General features: G+C 45.1%; 2 protein-coding genes across 3 annotated transcripts in view; both read right to left on the reverse strand.

Annotated features, from left to right (window-relative positions):
* CDC6 (cell division cycle 6) overlaps positions 1-10,247 on the reverse strand; it is a 16,133-nt gene extending 5,886 nt beyond the window's left edge. The window contains exons 1-9 of one of the 2 annotated variants that reach the window (XM_017880214.1): positions 9,788-10,247; positions 8,260-8,450; positions 6,171-6,452; positions 5,842-6,041; positions 4,489-4,664; positions 4,064-4,170; positions 3,616-3,755; positions 2,705-2,805; positions 1,394-1,458 (exon numbers count right to left, since the gene is read on the reverse strand). In XM_017880214.1, coding sequence (XP_017735703.1) covers positions 1,394-1,458; positions 2,705-2,805; positions 3,616-3,755; positions 4,064-4,170; positions 4,489-4,664; positions 5,842-6,041; positions 6,171-6,452; positions 8,260-8,437 — 1,249 coding nt within the window. In that variant the 5' untranslated portion in view covers positions 8,438-8,450; positions 9,788-10,247. Of the gene's footprint in view, positions 1-1,393; positions 1,459-2,704; positions 2,806-3,615; positions 3,756-4,063; positions 4,171-4,488; positions 4,665-5,841; positions 6,042-6,170; positions 6,453-8,259; positions 8,451-9,776 lie in introns of both variants that reach the window. The other variant, XM_017880215.1, reaches the window with a different exon arrangement.
* Positions 10,248-13,755: 3,508 nt separating this feature from the next.
* Positions 13,756-19,693, reverse strand: part of WIPF2 (WAS/WASL interacting protein family member 2) — a 69,882-nt gene continuing 63,944 nt past the window's right edge. The window contains 1 exon segment of the mRNA XM_017880216.1: positions 13,756-19,584. Coding sequence (XP_017735705.1) covers positions 19,544-19,584 — 41 coding nt within the window. The 3' untranslated portion in view covers positions 13,756-19,543.

Genomic DNA, 19,693 nt, shown 5'->3' on the forward strand with positions numbered 1-19,693 from the left:
AAAAAAAAAAAAAAGCTTGAGATATCTATCCCAAGTTGAATTTATAATTTTTCTTATTATTATTCTTTTGAGACAGTCTCACTTTGTTGCCTAGGCTGGCAGTGCAGTGGCACGATCTCAGCTCACTGCAACCTCTGCCTTTCCGGCTCAAGTGATTCTCCTGCCTCACCCTCCCAAGTAGCTAGGACTACAGGCACACGCCATGCTTGTCTATTTTTTTTTTTTTTAACTTTAAGTTCTGGGATACATGTGCAGAATGTGCAGGTTTGTTACATAGGTATACATGTGCCATGATGGCCTGCTGCACTCATCAACCCATCATCTAGGTTTTAAGTCCCGCATGCTCTCCCTCCCTTTAGCCCTCACCCCTGACAGGCTCCGGCGTGTGATGTTCCCCTCCCTGTGTCCATGTGTTCTCATTGTTCAACTCCCACTTATGAGTGAGAACATGTGGTATTTGGTTTTCTGTTCCTGTGTTACTCTGCTGAGAATGATGGCTTCCAGCTTCATCCATGTCCCTAAAAAGGACATGAACTCATATTTCTAATGGCTGCAAAAATTTTAAAATTTTGTTGTAGAAACAAGGTCTCACTATATTGCCCAGGGTGGTCTCACAATCCTGGGCTCAAGCGATACTCCCGCCTCGGCCTCCCAAAGTGCTGGGATTACAGGTGTGAACCACCATACCTGGCCTCACAATTCTTTTTTTTTTTTTTTTTTTAGACGGAGTCTCACTCTGTCGCCCAGGCTGGAGTGCAGTGGCTGGATCTCAGCTCACTGCAATCTCCACCTCCCGGGTTTACGCCATGCTCTTGCCTCAGCTTCTCAGGTAGCTGGGACTATAGGCGCCCGCCACCTCGCTGGGCTAGTTTTTTGTATTTTTTTAGTAGAGACGGGGTTTCACCATGTTAGCCAGGATGGTCTCGATCTCCTGACCTCGTAATCCACCCGTCTCGGCCTCCCAAAGTGCTGGGATTACAGGCTTGAGCCACTGCACCGGGCCTCTGGCCTCACAATTCTTTTACCCAATTCTCCCTTATTTATCAGGCTTTGCTTTCACCTATATTGAGACCTAAAGTCCATGCAACATAAGCACCCAGAGAGCTGATCCAACCTTATTGTCTACAAGTTTCATTTCTAGAGCTTGGAAAGAAAACTTACTCTGTCCCAGCCATTTACGCAATACCCTGGGAACTCATTTCCAGTAATGCATGAACTATAGTACTGGCAGGCAAGATTGAAATAAAGTAGATGAAACAGACTAAAAACACAGACACACATAAAAATGGGTGAGTTTGGATTTAACTATGTTCATTTAATCTTTCTACCTCTTTCCTCAGAAAAGCTAAGCTTCCAGTTACAAAGGAAGACAAGAAGAAGATAAACTACTTACATTCAGACAGTGGTTTGAGAACAGTCTGGCTTTTGACATCTGACTCTACAATTTCAATAGCTCTCCTATAAAAAAAATTTCTAAAATTAATTTAGTCTGAGCCAAACCAAACACCATACCAAACCACCAGCCTCAAAAGCAGGCACATTAATGACCATTGCTTAAAGACTGCAACTATGAACAATAGTCATGTAGGCTAACATGGTTTAGCCTATACATATCCTATGTATAACTTTAAAATTATGATGTTTTATAATTTTAAAGCCCCCAAACAAAACTGGGTTATTTCTCAGATAAAGGGACTTAATTGCTTTGAAATAATTCATGGACGTCAGATTTGAGAAACTTCAATGGTTTCCTCCTAATAGATGCCAAGTAGGTCATCATACATTAAGCCAATGATAACATTTTGGATGAGGAGAAAATGTCATGGGTAGGAGAGAGGATATGTAGTGTGGGTGACTAACTAAAGGGAGCCAGCACCACCCATACACACCAAACCTAAAAGAGATATCTTCAGTTATATATACATAGGATATGTGTAGGCTAAACCACGCTAGCCTACATGACAATTGCTCATAGTTGCAGTCTTTACCCAAGTAGTTTGCTGATTAGGGGAAACTTTCAAATTCAGGATCATGCAATCTAGCAATAGGGAGAGCTTACTCTCCCACTGCTCTCTCCAAAGTACTTTGCCCACAGGAAGCCATAAGCCAGACCTGGGTCTTCTGCATGGCAATAGGGGGAGGTTGGACCAGCAGGCCAGCACAGCAAGTATCATTTTAATGGACCCAGCGTCCCTACTGGGAAGGAAGAAATTTCATCAGTCAGCACAGAGGCTTTCCCCAGCAGGAGGGGCAGGGGGATGGGAAGGGAGAAAGAGGTCTGGAGTACAACTATGGGGGACCACCAACTGGAGGGAAGAAGGGGTGCTCACAAAAGGAAAGGAAGGGAAAAAGTCTAAAGGCAAAGATGGTTCAGGTCCATAAATAAACCTGCTTGAGACCAGCTAATGGAAAAGTAAACTGGAGTCTTTTTTAATACAAATGTAATTAACCAATCTATAATCACCACAGGGAGTGCCAGCAACATCTCATTTGTTTCTCCCTCTGTAGGTAATGGACTGATAATGTTTCAGACATTAACACGGTGGAAATCCAGAGCTCCCCACTGAGAAACAAGTCCTCCTTTCTGAGCGTAAAAAAGTAGCAGAACAGAGCCTCTTAAGCCACATTCACTTGAGTTACATGAGACAATTAACAGCATTTCTTTTTGTTTTTAATAAAAGGAGGCAACAGTGCCATAACTCACCTGCAAACATCTAGCGCTTTGCGAACATCTCCTGAAACAGCAGAGACTTTGCGGGCACAGAATTGAATTGCAGCATTGTCCAGAACCTGATCTCTAGATACCTTAAGACAAGACATAGAATATGACAGTTTGAACTATAAGATTCTCCCTTGGTAATTTAGGTCCCAAGCATAAATATTTTCACATTTAACCCTAAACTTGATTGGCAACTCTTTAGGGTCAAAAAGATGCCTTTTCTTCTCATAAATAATGGAGATATTTGAGAGTTTTCACACATTTAAGCATTTTGTACGGATGTGGTAGAAGTTCATAAATGCAAAAAAAGCAATCAGAACTGAAATTAGCAAAAATAAAAAATCTATTTAGTTACTTTCAACAGAAAAAGTTTTCTCATAGGCCCTATTTTTTAAAAGTCATTAAAGAAAGCACTTGAGGCCAGGTACAGTGGCTCACACCTGTAATCCCAGCACTTTGGAGGCCGAGACAGGCATATCACCTGAGGTTAGGAGTTTGAGACCAGCCTGGCCAACATGGTGAAACCCAAGCTCTACTAAGCGTGGTGGTGGGTGCTGTAATCCCAGTTACTCGGGAGGCTGAGGCAGAAGAATCGCTTGAACCCGGGAGGCATAGGTTGTAGAGAGCCGAGATCGTGCCATTGCATTCCAGCCTGGGCGACAAGAGCAAAACTCCATCTCAAAATTCCTCTAACTCCTGATTTTATTTCAACACTGAGACACCCAGTAAATGAATGAAGCAGAAATTCACATAAAAATGTTCTCACTATGGTCCATAGGAACTTCTTGCTCCATTAATAAAGCAATCAAGGCAAAAATATTTTAAAACTATTGTTAAATTTTCCTAGCACAGGTGATCCAAGGAACACATAATTTGGCAAAATAGTTGGCACTGACCTGAGTAAGTCGATCTTGCAAAATAGCGACTATCTGATTTCTGGTATAAGGTGGGAAGTTCAACAGCTGTGGCTTACATTTTTCTCTAGCTTGAAGCCTAGGCAGAATTCTATCTGTGAGATCCAGGGTATTAGCAATACCTAAGGAGGAGATCAACAACATTGATCATTGGTCACATTATCCTAAAGGGAAAACTAAATCCTCTGAAAGCTAAATAAATTTCCAGTTATAGAATCTAGCATCTTAATGTTGCTTCCCAGTTGTCTCCTACTCCATCCCAGTTGATAAGATATATCTATTAGGTAAGATGTACCTAGTCATTTAACTTTCTTATTTTGACAAGGCAGAAAGCTGGTTTAAGATAAAATAGTTGATAAATAAGCTGAATATATATTTTAAAAAAAAATACTTTAAAACCACCATGTAACATTAACAATTGAGCACTAACCAATCAGCACCAAGCGAGAATTGCTCAGCCATGGCCATTCAAATAGTGTGTACAATACATCCTGGCCTTTGCTGTCCAGTTGATCCATCTCATCCAATACCAACACACTATAAAAAGAGAAACAGTTAGAATCCATATTCACCTTCCTAACCCTCTAATGTTTGGTATAGGCTGACTTCAGGTCACTTTCCTAAAGCTCAGACCAGTTTAAAGATCATAATCTATCCTATCTCTAGTTACTGCTACAAGGATACTCCACATCATCTACAAGTAATCCAATTTAAAACTAGGTGTATCTTCCTTCTCTTCTTTCCCTTTAAGCTTATGTAACTATCCTTCAGAGAGCAAATATACAAAATGTACTTTTTATGGGCAACAGACCTTGCAGATTTTCACAGAGCAACATGAAGCAGAACAATACTTACATCATGGGGCCCTTCTCTGCAGTCATATGTTTTTCTAATTTCCTCATCATGTCCTTCCCAGCTGGCTTGGATACCTCTTCCTGACAAATCTCCTGAGCAATAGCTGGGAATACAGCCTGGGCACTCCTCAAGGACATGCAATTCAGCATGATAGTTTTAAAGCCTTTCAGTTCCTTCTGGAAAAAAAATGCAAACATGGTAGTTATGTTGGCCTCAGAAAATAAAGATCTGATAGAGCCTAAAATGTCTTTAAAGAGCTAACAGCACGTAAGGAAGCTCTACTTTCATTTGGAAAGACTTAAACAATGAAATTACAAATGTCTTGTTTTGAAGAAACCTTCAATCTTCTAAACTTCTACTCTTTCTTTTCTTTTCTTTTGGAGAAAGAGTCTCACTCTGTTGCCCAGGCTGAAATGCAATGGCACAGTCTCAACTTACTGCAACCTCTGCCTCCCAGGTTCAAGTGATTCTCCTGCCTCAGTCTCCCAAGTAGCTGGGATTACAGGGATGCACCACCACACCCAGCTAATTTTTGTATTTTTAGTAGAGATGGGGTTTTGCCCCGTTGGCCAGGCTGGTCTTGAACTCCTGACCTCAGGTGATCCACCCACCTCAGCCTCCCAAAGTGTTGGAATTACAGGCGTGAGCCACCACACCAGGCCTACTCTTTCTTAACTCTTTTTTTTCCTTTTTCTTTTGAAATGGAGTCTTGCTGTGTCACCCAGGCTGGAGTACAGTGGTGCAATCTCAGTTCACTGCAACCTCTGCTTCCCAAGTTCAAGTGATCCTCCTGCCTCAGCTTCCCAAGTAGCTGGGATTATAGGCACCTGCCACCATACCCGGCTAATTTTTTTTTTGTATTATTGGTAGAGACAGGGTTTCACCATGTTCACCAGGGTGGTCTCGAACTCCTGACCTCAGGTGATCCGCCCACCTCGGCCTCCCAAAGTGCTGGGATTATAGGTGTGAGCCACTGTTCCTAGCCCTCTTTCTTAACTCTTAAAAACTAAGTGCTGGCCAGGCACAGTGGCTTACATCTGTAATCCCAGCACTTTGGAGGCTGAAGCAGGCAGATTGCTTGAGCTCAGGAGTTCAGGACAAGTCTGGGCAACATGGTGAAACCCTGTCTCTACAAAAAATTAGCTGGGTGTAGTGGTGAGTGCCAGTAGTCCCAGTTATCCAGGAGGTCGAGGTGGGAGGATCACCTGAGCCCAAGAGGTCAAGGCTGCAGAGAGCTGAGATCACACCACTGCACTCCAGTTTGGACAACAGAGTGAGACCCTGTTTCAAAAACAAAACAAAACACCCAAGTATCATTTACCAAGAGCATCATAATTCAGACTCTCAATGTACCTTGAGGTCTTGCAGAATCCGGCTTAAGCAGGCAGTTTTTCCAGTTCCAGGAGCACCAGAAAGGTAAAGGCTTCCAGCTTTTTTCCCACAGATGTGTTCCCTCAGGAAATTCCTGATGACATCCATCTCCCTTTCCCTGGCAGGCAGCCGATCTGGGACAGCTGTGTTCAGGACCAGCTTTGCTTGCTGGTAGCAAGTGCCTGTGCCAGACATAAAAGGTCAATTAGACACAACAGAAGGTGACTGAGAAGACCCACTGGGTGGTTTCATTTGGAGTCATCAGCCTTGGTTACAATGGCTGCACTAACAGTTGCCATGGAAGAACAAACCTTCTTGCTTGAATAGTCTCACACATGCAGATTCTTTCTCCAGTAGGCATCTCTGCTCAGAATTTGTTGTGATCTCTTGACTTTTTCTAACTGAAGAAAGTATTTTGTTTTGGTCAACTTTGGCTTGTTCTCTTTTGCTAGGAGACTTAATTGTCAGCTGATTGTCAAATACCAATCTTCGTCCCTTAAGTGTACGTGAGTGAGGGGGACCATTCTCTTTCTTGCCTTGCTTTGGTGGAGAACAAGGAGGTAAATGGGGAGTGTTGCATAGGTTGTCATCACCTGAAACATAATAAAATCAAAATGTAGTCACTCATAGCATTGGATAGTAAAAGGATGTGCAAGACCTCTGCCTCTCCCAGAAAGAGGTGAATTTCTACCTTAGAACCACCAACATAAAATGCCTTCTCACTTAGCAGCAAATATTGGCCACAAGATGGCACCACTGATCTTACTACAGTAGTGCCCTCATCCACGGTTCTAGTTACCCTCAGTCTGAAAATACTAAATGGAAAATTCCAGAAATAAACAATTGACAAGTTTTAAATTGCATGCTGTTTAGTACCATGATGAAATCCCACACCATCCTACCAGAGACATGAATCATCCCTTCAGCCAGCATATCCACACTGTATATGCTATCCACCCACTAGTCACTTAGTAGCTGACTTGGTTATCAGATCAAAAACACAGTATACATAGGGTTTGGTACTATCCTCAATTACAGGCATCCACTGGGGGTCTTGGAATGTATCCCCCATAGATAAGTGAGGACTACTGCACTTAGTAGAAACCAAACGGGTTTTACCAGGATGAAATTGTAAGGCTGTTTTGAAACAGGTTTTCTCAACGTTGGCACCACTGACATCTTGGACCAAATAATTCTTCATTGTCAAGGAGCTGTCCTGTGCATTGTAATATTTAGCAGCATCCCTGGCCTCTACCCACTATGCCAGTAGCAACACCCAGCTGTAACAACCAAACATGTCTCCAGAAACAACCAAATCACCCTCCCATTTAAAAACAAATGTTCCAAAACAAGAAAGAATTACCAACCATTGTTCTAAAGGACGGAAAATATCCAGCACGTCACCTTTTTGTTTCTTTTAATTTCACAAATAACTGAGGTTAAGTTTCATAATACCATGTAACTACAAGGTAACTTAAAACACTGACAGAACTAAGTTCAGCATTAAGGAATTGAAGATCAGACCTATTAAGTAGTTCAGAAAGTGACCTCAGTAAGTGGCTTAACTCTGGAGTTTGGTAAGCACTTAGCAACCATTCTGAAAATAACTAAAATGAAGAGTAGTCTTATGTCAGGAGCGGTAGTTCACGCCTATAATCCCAGCACTTTGGGAGGCTGAGGCAGGTGGATCACCTGAGATCAGGAGGTCAGAGACCAGATTGGCCAACATGGCGAAACCCCGTCTCTACTAAAAAAAAAAAAATTAGCTGGGTGTGGTGGGTGGGCGCCTGTAATCCCAGCTACTTGGGGGCTACCAGGGCCCCGCCCGCGGAGAATCGTCTTGACCGCTGGGAGGCAGAGGTTGCAGTGGCTGAGATCTGCGGCCATCTGCACTCCAGGATGCAGAATGGAGCAAGACTGTACTCAAAACAAAAAAAAAAAAAAAAAACAAAAGTCTTAACTAAATTAGAAACCGTCCTTCAAGGCACACATCCATTTTTTTTTTCTTTTTTTTTTTTTTTTTAAGGCGGAGTCGCTCGCATCTGCTCCGCCCAGAATGGAGCTGCAGTGGCCGCAATCTCGGCTCACTGCAAGCTCTGCTTCCGGGTTTCACAGCATTCTCCTGCCTCAGCCTCCCTGAGTAAGCCGTGGGACTACACGGGACGGTCCCACCTCCGCCCGCGCCTAGTGTTTTTGGTATTTTTAGCTAGCGAGCGGGGTTTCACCGTGTTAGCCAGGATGGTCTCGATCTCCTGACCCAGTCCAGGTGATCCGCCTGGTCTCCGCCTCCCCAAGAGTGATTACAGGCTTGAGCCACCGCGCCCGGCCTGGACACACATCTTACTGAGAAAAGAAAGGTCACGAGCTGCTAGTGAAAAAGTGATATAATGGATGGTTTACCCAGACGTTTCCTGGGGCTGAGAGGCAGGGCTTTTACACGAGGAGAACAGGTTACAGCTTGAACATTTGTCAGTTCTAGTTTGGCATCACTTGAGTTTTTAGTTTTGTTCAATGCCCGAGACAGCTTCTTTTTTGGAAAACTGATTGTAGCCTGTGCCTGGGATCGAGTTTGAGGCATGATGGCAGCACAGCTAGATTAAAAAAAAATAACAGGACAACTAGTCAATATGTGAAAGTGAAGAGAATAAATGAATTTATACTGATGATTAGCACTTATTTCCTAAGTAAATTATGTTATCACAATATTTTAGCATTCAGTTTTGCTTCACATCCAAATCTATGCAAGAACAGCTGACATTTGTTGTCTACCTACTACGTGGAAGCGGCTGTTATAAACACTTTGGTACCAATTCGTTTAACAACTATCTTAAAGAGGTAGGTACTACTATTAGCCTTTATTTTACACATGAGAAAACTGAGATAAACAGTGGCCCAAAGTCACAGAAAAACAGATATGTAACCCCAGGCATTCTGGCGCCACAGCCCAAGTTCTTAACCAATTGAGCAATGCAATAAGAAGCTACCTGAAATAGGCAGGGCGTGGAGGCTCACGCCTGTAATCCCAGCACTTTGGGAGGCCGAGGCGGGCGGATCACCTGAGGTCAGGAGTTCGAGACCAGCCTGGCCAACATGGTGAAACTCCGTCTCTAGTAAAAATGCAAAAATTACGGCTGGGCGCGGTGGCTCACGGCTGTAATCCCAGCACTTTGGGAGGCCGAGGCGGGTGGATCACGAGGTCAGGAGATCGAGACCATCCTGGCTAACACGGTGAAACCCCTTCTCTACTAAAAATGCAAAAAATTAGCCGGGCGTGGTGGCGGGCACTCGTAGTCCCAGCTACTCGGGAGGCTGAGGCAGGAGAATGGCGTGAACCCGGGAGGCGGAGCTTGCAGTGAGCCGAGATCGCGCCACAGCACTCTAGCCTGGGCGACAGAGCGAGACTCCGTCTCAAAAAAAAAATTAGCCGGGCGTGGTGGCCGGCGCCTGTAGTATCAGCTATTAGAGGCTGAGGCAGGAGTATCGCTTGAACCCGGGAGGAGGAGGTTGCAGTCAGTGAGCGGAGATCGCGCCACTGCATTCCAGCCTAAGCGACAAGAGCGAGACTCCGTCTCCAAAAAAAAAAAAAAAAAAAAAACAGTTACATGAATTGATTTATATAGAACTTCTAATTCCCTCTCTCCAGGCACGCGGGGTGTCTTTACCACCAGTTCAGCCCAGCATCCGCCACATTTAGTCTCTTCTCTCCCAAGCCCTCACACTACAGTTCAGTCTTCCCTCAGTTCTCTCCGCCTCTGCACTCAGTCCTCATTCTAGGCAGCTCTCAACGCACCCCAGAATATTTCCTTCCTACAACTTTCAGCTCCTTCACACCACGCACAACTGCTATAACTACCCCGAGGGCACCTGCCCTTTCCCTGATCCTGACCTCAAACTGCCAGCGAGCTCAGCTCTTTTACCTTCACTTTACCTCGGGCCTCGCCGGAACCCGCAGCCTTCACGCAACTCCGTTGCCTCACAAACCCCAGGCCTCCTCGAGCAATCCTCTCCTTCCCACCTCCTCAGTGCAGGATCCTTCTCACGTCTCTCACACGCAGCCTCAGGGACTCACCACCACAAGCCCCTGAAAAAACTGCACAGCGGCAGCAGCAAAATCCAGCCGCGCTAGCGCCAAATTCGAATGGCCACAGTGTTCCCACCTCCCGCCAAAGCCCGGCCTCGCTTCTGATTGGCTGTAGTCACAGCGCCGTTCGCCTTGTGCACCGCCTCTTTTTTTGCTTCCAATCCAGTAGAAGAGTTACAGCCAATGAGAGAGCCCCAAGTCTTAGCGACACTGTGAGGCCATGACCACTCTACGGGTGGGAGGGACTCTACATCCGGGGCCTCGATGGAAAGACGCGCGATCGCTGCAGGGCGACTCTGGGTAAGGCGGGCCGGCCCCGCCGCAAAGCACGGTGGGAGGCGTAGTCTTTGCTGCCGCGCGACTCTACTTCCGCGTTCTTCCTTCGACCGGATGTGTCAAGATGTGGTTCCCCTTCTCACTGCCGCACGTACCCATTTGCATCATCCTGATGGGCTAGATTTTCAGAACTGCTACATGATACCTACCGTTTTGGGTTCTGTGCACCAGGTATGATGCTAGGCACTTTACTTACCTCTCTAATGCTCAACCTCGCAAAGTACAAAGCAAACCTGTATACAAGGTTAGAGGTCACAGCATCTTGGTGACAGCGAAAAGCCTAGGATCCAGATCTACTGATGGCTGAACTAGTGATTTTTTTGATAAAGTTCTACACACCTATATAAAGAAAAACTATGCTTCATCATAGTATCTCTTGATTTGTGCTTCAAAGATGAGAAACAGCCAAATCTTTGCTTTTATTTCGTTCAACCTAAGAATATTATGTTCTGTGCACCTTCTTACCATTAATCCACACATCGTGGGGAGAGAATTATGACCCCTTAATTTTAAAATCTTTTATGGCGAAACACTAGGGTTTCAGGGCCAGGGAAGACAGCTATATAGAAGAGGCAAGCTGAGTTTTTAATGAAAAATATAAATTAGCGCAGTAATTTGGAGGCCAGCTTCCAAAGCCAGTAACTCATCTAAGCCTCAGGCTCCTTTAGAGGCCAGAACCCAATTCTAGGTGATGGTAAACATTTATCTTTTACCCCTCAGTAACAAATAAAATAGAGCCATAAAGCCTAGAAAGAGGAAAGCAACAATATTACGATCATCAGTTAATTGGTACCTAGTTCATGAAGAGAGCCAATATTGAGTGCTTAAGTGTATGTCAGGGACTGTGCTCAGTATTTTACCTACATCAGCTTATTAATCTTCACAAGCACCCCCACGAAGCTGGTGTTATTTCATTTTACAAATGAAGGAACTACAGTAGAGGGGAGTTCAGAAAACTTGCCCAAGGTCACACAACTAGTAAGTGGAAAAGCTAGAATTTTAACTCTGAACTCTGACAGAACATCAAACTGTTGACCATGTTATCACAGGGGGATGATTAGACAGATTCAGATTCTAAACAGGAAGAGATGGTGGAGTACATTTTGTGAAGGCTTTTTTAGCAGCTGAAAACTCCAAAAGTGAAGAAAATGGGCTGTCATGAATGGAGAAAGTTACCACACAATGGAAGCTTTTTTCCTTCTTCTTCTGAGACAGAATCTCATTCTGTCACTCATGCTCCACCTCCTGGTTTCAAGCCATTCTCCTGCCTCAGCCTCCTGAGTAGCTGGGACTACAGGCACGCGCCACCACGCCTGGCTAATTTTGTATTTTTAGTAGAGGGGGTTTCACTGTGTTAGCCAGGTTGATCTCAAACTCCTGACCTCGTGATCCACCCACCTCAGCCTCCCACAGTGCTGGGATTACAGGCGTGAGCCACTGCTCCTGGCCACAATGGAAGCTTTTAAAAGGACTAGATGGTATTTCTGATGTCTTAGTAGGACAACAGAACTCAGGAAGCAACCTTCACTGTTCATATCTTTATAACATGGGCATCTAAAAATTGCCCCAGCCAGCTTTAAGGGGTGGTTATGGTAAACAACCTACCTTGGTTACAAGGAGAAAGCAGAGGCAGCTATGAGTACTTAGCATGCATATTGAAGCCTAGAAAACACCAGGATACGGCTGGGTGCGGTGGCTCACGCCTGTAATCCCCACACTTTGGGAGGCTGAGGCGGGGGGATCATGAGGTCAGGAGATCAAGACCATCCTGGCTAACACAGTGAAACCCCGTCTCTACTAAAATACAAAAATTTGCCAGGCGTGGTGGTGGTGGGTGCCTGTAGTTCCAGCTACCTGGGAGGCTGTGGCAGGAGAATGGTGTGAACCCGGAAGGGGGTGTGAACCCGGAAGGTGGAGCTTGCAGTGAGCGGAGATCAGGCCACGCCACTGCATTCCAGCCTGGGGGAGAGAGCAAGACTCCGCCTCAAGAAAAAAAAAAAAAGAAAGAAAAAGGAAAAGAAAGAAAACACCAGGAAACATAGCAGTGGTCCAAGAAAAGCCTACAGGTGTAAATGACCACCGTGGAAGCAGGCAAATAATCTCAGAATGTCAGGACTGAAAGGTTATCTACTGGAAGCTTTTCCTTTGCACTAATAATGAGCCTCCAGCAACGTGATGGGTACACATCATATTGTTTCTTGCTTCTTGCTTCTTGTTTCTTGCCTTTGTTTTTGCTGTTTCCTGTGTCTGGAATGTCACTCACCTTCCATCTTCCCTGGCTAACTCTCATAAAGCCTTTTAATACCCTGCATAGGCTTCTCCTGGTAGCTATCCTGAAGTCTACTAACTATGAGTTCCTTGGAGTCAAAGACCATGTCTTAGCCTTGCACAGTGGCATGCATCTGTAATTCCAGCTACTCAGGAGGCTGAGGTGGGAGGATCCCTTGAGCCTAGTTTGAGGACAGCCTGAGCAACATAGCGAGACCCCATTTCCAAATTGGAAAAAACAAAATACTTTTTTTGACATGGAGTCTCACCTCTGTCACCCAGGCTGGAGTGCAGTGGCGCAATCTCAGCTCACTGCAACCTCTGTCCCCACCCCCCGGGTTCAAGCAACCCTCCTGCCTCAGCCTCCTGAGTAGCTGGAATTACAGGCGCCCATATTTTTAGTAGAGACAGGGTTTCACCATATTGGTCAGGCTGGTCTCGAACTCCTGACCTTTGATCCACCTGCCTCAGCCTCCCAAAGTGCTAGAATTACAGGTATGAGCCACCACGCCCGGCAAAAAAAAGACTTTTCATCTTCATACTGTAGACGCCTGGTACACAGTTAAGTGTACAATAAGTGCTTGCTGAAGGAATGGAAAGGACATTCTTGCCAAGTGGACATCTACCCTTTGCATAAACACTTGTGGCTGGAGAGCATATACTCCTTTAAGTCTCACACCCTTATGCCTAGGAGTGGAGAATGAATTCAATTATGTGTGAAAACGATCCAGACTGGGCTCCAGTGATGTCAGAGGCAAAGCATATCCCCAGTTATCCTCTGGAGCAGTCAGAATCCTGAGGTTAACATATTTCTAGTTCTAGTTCATTTTCCATAGTTCCTTTACCTCTCTTTGCAGAGTACTAGGAAGTTGGAGACAGGCAGCTTCCTTCCAGTGGATCACTCAGTTCATGGTTAGATTGGGTTGGGAAATACTTAAGAGGCACATTCACGGCAGGCAGCTCTGCCTCAGTAATGGAGGGAGGAAACTAGTGTCCTTATCGCCTGCTAACTCACACACAGTATCATGGATAAGGAATCAAATCACACTGGAAGAACCTGTCTGGCATCCTTTTTTGTGTGTGTGTAGACATACACACACACGCACTAGCAATACCATCACAATAAGACAGAATGAATTATAGGGTTAGGAAGTCGAAGGTCATTTAGGCAAACTCCATTTGCAGGCTATTTCAAATCGGAGGAACAATTCAATCAATAAACAGGTAGTTTATTAACCATATTAGTAACAATGATGGGTCAAATAATCAGGGATTCAGCCCATCTGGGAAGTACAAATGAAAATGAAAGGAGTCCTTTTTTTCTCTCCTCCCTCCCTCATCCTCATAGGTTTTTATATCTAAATTATGTGAGAGTGATTCATACACACACCCATTATGAATGAGGAAGAGAAATAACTTCAAGACCTTTGCTAGTGATCAAAGTGCAAGTTAAGCTCATTAAGCCTTAGTGGTTATGATGTCAGCTGACCACAGTAAGGAGAGAGTGTCTGGTTGAATTTTTACACCTAAAGGCAAAGTTCAAGAAAACCAGCTAAGATTCAGCTTAAAAAGCAGCGAGGAAAACAGCCAACACCCATATAAAAACAGATACATACATTCTGTATGCTTTGGCCCCACCCTTCTTTCCTTTAGCCTCAATTTGAGAATCTGCCGTGTAACACAGGTAGAAAGACTTATAAGAGATTCAAGGAAAAGGTCACAAGGCCAGGAAGCCTCTTAGGTCCCCTGAAGTAATGCGCAAAGGGGAGTTAGGCAGAAATATAAAGTAAGGACTGGTTGGGTGTGGTGGCTCATGCCTGTAATCCCAGCACTTTGAGAAGCCGAGATGGGACGATCACTTGAGCCCAGGAATTTGAGACCAGACTGAGCAACATAGGGAGACCTCATCTTTACAATAAAATTTTCAAAATTAGCCAGGCACAGCAGTACACACCTGTGGTCCCAGCTACACAGGAGGCTGAGGTGGGAGGATCACTTGAGCTTGGGAGTTGGAGGCTGCAGTGAGCTATGATCACACCACTGCACTCCAGAGCAAGATCCTGTCTCAAAAAAAATAATAATAAAAAATAATAAAATAAGGACTATCAGAATCTCCCAGGAAGGGTAACTAGAACTCTAGAACTGTAATTTTCTTTTCTTTTTTTTTTTTTTTTTTGGAGTGCAGTGGCATGATCTCAGCTCAGTGCAACCTCCGCCTCCTGGATTCAAGCGATTCTCCTGCCTCGGCCTCTCGAGTAGCTGGGACTACAGGCATGCGCCACGACACTGGCTAATTTTTGTATTTTCAGTACAGATGGGGTTTCACCATGTTGGCCAAGCTGGTCTCGAACTCCTGACCTCAAGTGATCCACCTGCTTTGGCCTCCTGAAGTGCTGGGATTACAGGCACTGGGCCATCACGCCCGGCCAACTAGAACTGTAATTTTCAAAATACAGCTGGAGGGGAGGAGAGAAGACCCTCAGGAAGCTGTAGATGACTCTGCCCAAGTCAGTAGATCTGCCTTTTCAAAAGACCTGGAATCAAACCACTACATTTACCCAAATTATGAGGCAAAGGTTTTCTCCCCTCTCTGTGCCACCACTTGAGGCGGTATTCCACACAAGAGTACACATTTTCACTTTTGTTTTAAGCAAGGTTTAATTAAACTGCACGGCATCCAGAAGAAAGAAATGTACCAAAGAATCCAACCTGAGACCAGATTATACATTTTAGAGGGGGGAAAAAAATCAATGCTATTTGGGAGAGGGAGCACTGTAATCAGAATATAACTCCAAAATAAATCATACAATAAATTATTTTCTAAAAGAAATTGATCCACAGACAGATGAACACACACACACACACGCATGCACGCACACATGTCATTCTAGTCATTTATTCAGTGTTGACTGTGACTTCCATGCAGGGCACCATGAGAAAGGACAAAGATTAGACATGAGAAAAGAAGGCTAGGCCCCCTCTTGCCACCAGTGGAATGAGATTTAAGACAACTACAGAAGGAACCTACTAAGTTGCCAGAAACAAGAGTAGAAAGAATCAAGGAAGATTTTAATTGCTTCAAAGAGGGGGAGGAAGAAAGCACAGAAATCTAACACAAGTAAAGGCACAATGAATGTGGAGTTGAATGGAACCAAACCCTCCCTTCAGTTAATTTTTTTTTTTTTTTTTTTGCATGTGGTTTTAATGGTGGTTGTAGTTTTGTTTTGTTTTGAAGAGATGAGCCTTGAAGGCAGAGTTATAATGGCCCTCGTCTCTCCCCTCCCATTCCCAAAATTAGGGTAGCCTAACAGAAAGCCACCTTGACCACATGGCCAGGGACTGAGATTCAATGGGGAAAAAAAGACTGTAGCTGGAATGTGAAGAATTTGATTTGCAGTTGATTGCAGGTTGGGGTTCCAGAAGGACAGACAGCTCAGTGTAGTGCCATCATAGGGCCTCAGATGCCCACACTCCACCCCCAGAGCTTCACAAAAGGGAAGGACCCTGGAGTCGCCCTTCTCCCCCACCCCCATAAGCACTCAGCCTACAGATTATTTCAAGTGATCAGGAGAATTAAAACACACCCCAACCCTGAGTTGCTCTGTAGCAAGTCTATTTAAACTTTTTTTCTCACCTCTCCCTGGAGGTAAATCTGGGTTTCAAGTTGGGAAGCCATGGGGTGAGGGAGTTCCCCAGTGCAATGGCCGGTGACGAGTATCCTTGCCGCTGCCAGTTAGCAGGGCTGGGATGAGCTCCTGGAGACAGCAGCCTCACATCCATCAGCTAGGGTAGCCCTAGGTTCTCACTCTGTTGGCCTAGGCTGTGAAAATGATGGGGCTCTGCAGCTGGAGCAAATCCCCATGACAGAGAAAATCACACCTGGAATATCAAAGTGCTTTGGTCCAGGTTCAGTGACCAGAGAAAGGGAAGAGGGACATCTAGCTCATTTAAAAACCTGGAGGCCACCGCCCTGCTTCCCACACAGGGCAGTAAGAAACAACTATAAAGTTTTTCCCATTAGGGAAGAACATCACAAAACCAAACCCATACAAGGGCTTTTAACACAGCTTCCTGGTGCTTAGCTGGGAAATGTCTCTTCCTTCTGCGGGGGGACAAGGGAGTTAATGGGACTGGGCAACAGCCTCAACATGAGACCACCCAATCTTCCATGGAAGAGACGACATTCCCACAAGCAGATAAAAAGAGCAGTTTAAAAGGTGAGGAGTTTTAGTGCTCTTGTAGCCAGCCCACCTTAAACCCTATATTAGAAGCTTTTTACAACGTAGAAAATAGACCGATAACTATGCAGATCACATTCCCATCTTCAATAGTAAATATACATAGTAATAAATCTATTATTAACAGCGGGACCAAATAATGTATAAGGCAAAGACATTTAAACAGGTGTTGTATCATCAACATGCTCTGAAAAAAACCCATCTGACTAGATCTAGACCCAGGCCTTTTTGCATGAGGCGGAGACAACAAGTACACAATCAATATCCATGTGACACAGTCCAAGTGCTGGGGAATTTGAGGGGCAGCGGGCCATGGAGAGGAAGGTATCAGCCCCAGTGAAAAGCGGGGGTTTGGCTTTACTCGTGATATTCTGATGCTCTGTGTGAGTAAAGGAGGAAAAAAAAAAAGACACTTTGATAATGTACAAAAGCATCGACTCCCATTTCAAAAATAAATGGGAAGACTTCACAGTCAAAGTTTAGTCGCTTGTCAGTATCTGCCCTGGAACTCTGCTGCAGTATGAACTCTTGTACTCTCTCCTTTTCCCTCCACTAGCATCCCCTCTCTCAGTTCTGTTTGTTTTTTTCTGTTTGTTTTTTGAGATGGAGTTTCACTCTGTCACCCAGGCTGGAGCGCAGTGGCGCCATCTCCACTCACTGCAACCTCCGCCTCCTGGGTTCAAGCGATTCTCATGCCTCAGCCTCCCCAGTAGCTGGGACTACAGGCACGTGCCATCATGCCCAGCTAATTTTTGTATTTTTAGTAGAGACGGGGTTTCGCCATGTTGGACAGGCTGGTCTCGAACTTCTGACCTCAGGTGATCCGCCCACCTTGGCCTCCCAGATTGCTGAGATTACAGGCGTAAGCCACCACGTCCAGCAGTTCTGTTTACTTCAGGATGCTAGGGATACTTCTGGGAGATAACTGCTAACAGATTAGAAAAAAGAATGATACATAAAAAATTATTAGGAAAAGTTTGGTGACAGACCTAATCATGGTCTGTCCCAGAGTTAATGTGGTCTAGGGGATGGCAAAGGACAGCAGACCCCATACACATTACCTCTGCTGAGCCCTCCCTCACCTAGCACTGGGGAGACTTGGGTTTCACCTGGCACCATGCACAGATCTCTAGCCTGTGATCCAATCAACTGGAAAGGTCCCTAACACAGTTTAAGCCTGTGATGTGTGTGATTAAATTTTTAAGATAATTTTCCCCATCCATTTCAAAGAGTAGCCATGGTCTCCTTGCTCTCATGCCATGCTCTGAACAGCCTCTACACGTAGCAACAGTTGTAGAAAACCAAAGCATCTGGTGTGTCGAGCCCAGAAGCCCCATCCTGCTGTTGGAAAAAAAGAAGTCCTCGTCCAATCAGCCAACGACAGTTCCTACCTAGACTGGGGACCTCCATTTTTCTCTGTGCTCTTTAGGACCTGGAAGACAAAGAAACAACCTATGGCTGGCTGCCAAGGAAGATCTACTGAACTGAGGCAAAACTCAACAAAGTCTTTGTGCTTCCTGGCATAGAGGAGTATCTGAATATCCTCACAAGCCCCTGCTCACTTCTTCACCCTTCTGTACTCTGCTGTGTTAAATCGTGCAGTCCTGGGAAGGCAAGGGTGGTAGAGAAAGGAACAGGAAGAGTCTGCTCAGTCAGGTGGGCTGTGAACTTCAGTACAGGCAGGACTTAAAAGTCCTCTGCAGCGCCACAAAGCCAGCTCCTTCCATGAGGGGCTTCAACCTGCCCTTCTTTGTTATCCTGGAGCACCTTCCAGGGGCTGAAGGACAGAAAGAGCCACTGACAACTTCAGGGCCAGTCAGAAAAGACTGAGGGAGACTCAAGATTGAGGTTAAGGCCTAGGCCCATGCCCTATCTTCCTATCTCCCACCAGAGGTTTTTGGGGTTTGTGAATCAGGAATGAATGATGCCCTCCACAAAAGTGACTTTTCCTTTGAGGGCATGGGCGGTAAGGGGGAGGAAAAACATCCCTCAGCCTAGCACCGTGAAGCAGTGGGGTGAGGGGTCCCAGAGGGTTCAAATGGCTCCTGGTCCCTTTGCTGCAGAGAACTGACTAGTTCTAAAATGGTCCTCAGTTTATTTTACCCTCTCTTTTTATTAAATGTTAAGTTCAACTGATTAGTATTTAGTGTTTATATCCAATTTATCCCTGGGGTGGTGGGGCGGGCAGCAGGTGAGAACAAAACAAAATACCCCTAAAATAAAGCAGACCCAATTCCTTGCCCTTTCTCCAAATATGACCTTTAAAACAGATCGCTTCTTGGCAAACTCCTTTCTTGCTTCACTAAAAATGCTCCCCTCCCACCCGTAAGTCCTGGTCATGTCAGCCTCCTAAATGATGAAATATAATATACCTGCCAAGCTTCCCCCACCGTGGACAGGAGAAGGAAGGAGTACCATTCCCCACCCTGCCCCAACAGTGAGTTAATTCATCACAACAAGGCACCTTTCCCCAAGAGGAAGGCAGGAGACACGGAAACTTGTTCCTCATGTGGCTAGCAGGGCTTGCTGGAGGAAGGATGGATGCAGGGTTTGAGATCCTACTGTCAATATAAAGAGTCTGATCACCAAATCCAGAGACGAGATGCATAGATGGAGGTGAGCTGGGAGGACACTTGGAGTCTAGGGGTTGGTTGCATTGGAGAAACAGGAGCTCTCATGCGGGTTTCAGGGGAATGGAAGGGACCATCTGAGAAGAAGAGAAGGTCCATCCTTTTCCTGAGGAACAGGACCAAGCCAGGCTTCACCTGAGAATGGGTGGCAGAGGTGGGGCTCCACGGGCAGCTGAAAAAAAAAAAACAAAATAAAAACCACACACATATAGGTCACCCACCAGAATCAAAACAACCCACACATTTCTTTTTTTTTTTTTTTTTTTTTTTTTTTTTTTTTT

This window comes from Rhinopithecus bieti, unplaced genomic scaffold, assembly GCF_001698545.2.
Source record: "Rhinopithecus bieti isolate Rb0 unplaced genomic scaffold, ASM169854v2 scaffold_11744, whole genome shotgun sequence".
NCBI classification, from domain to species: domain Eukaryota; kingdom Metazoa; phylum Chordata; class Mammalia; order Primates; family Cercopithecidae; genus Rhinopithecus; species Rhinopithecus bieti.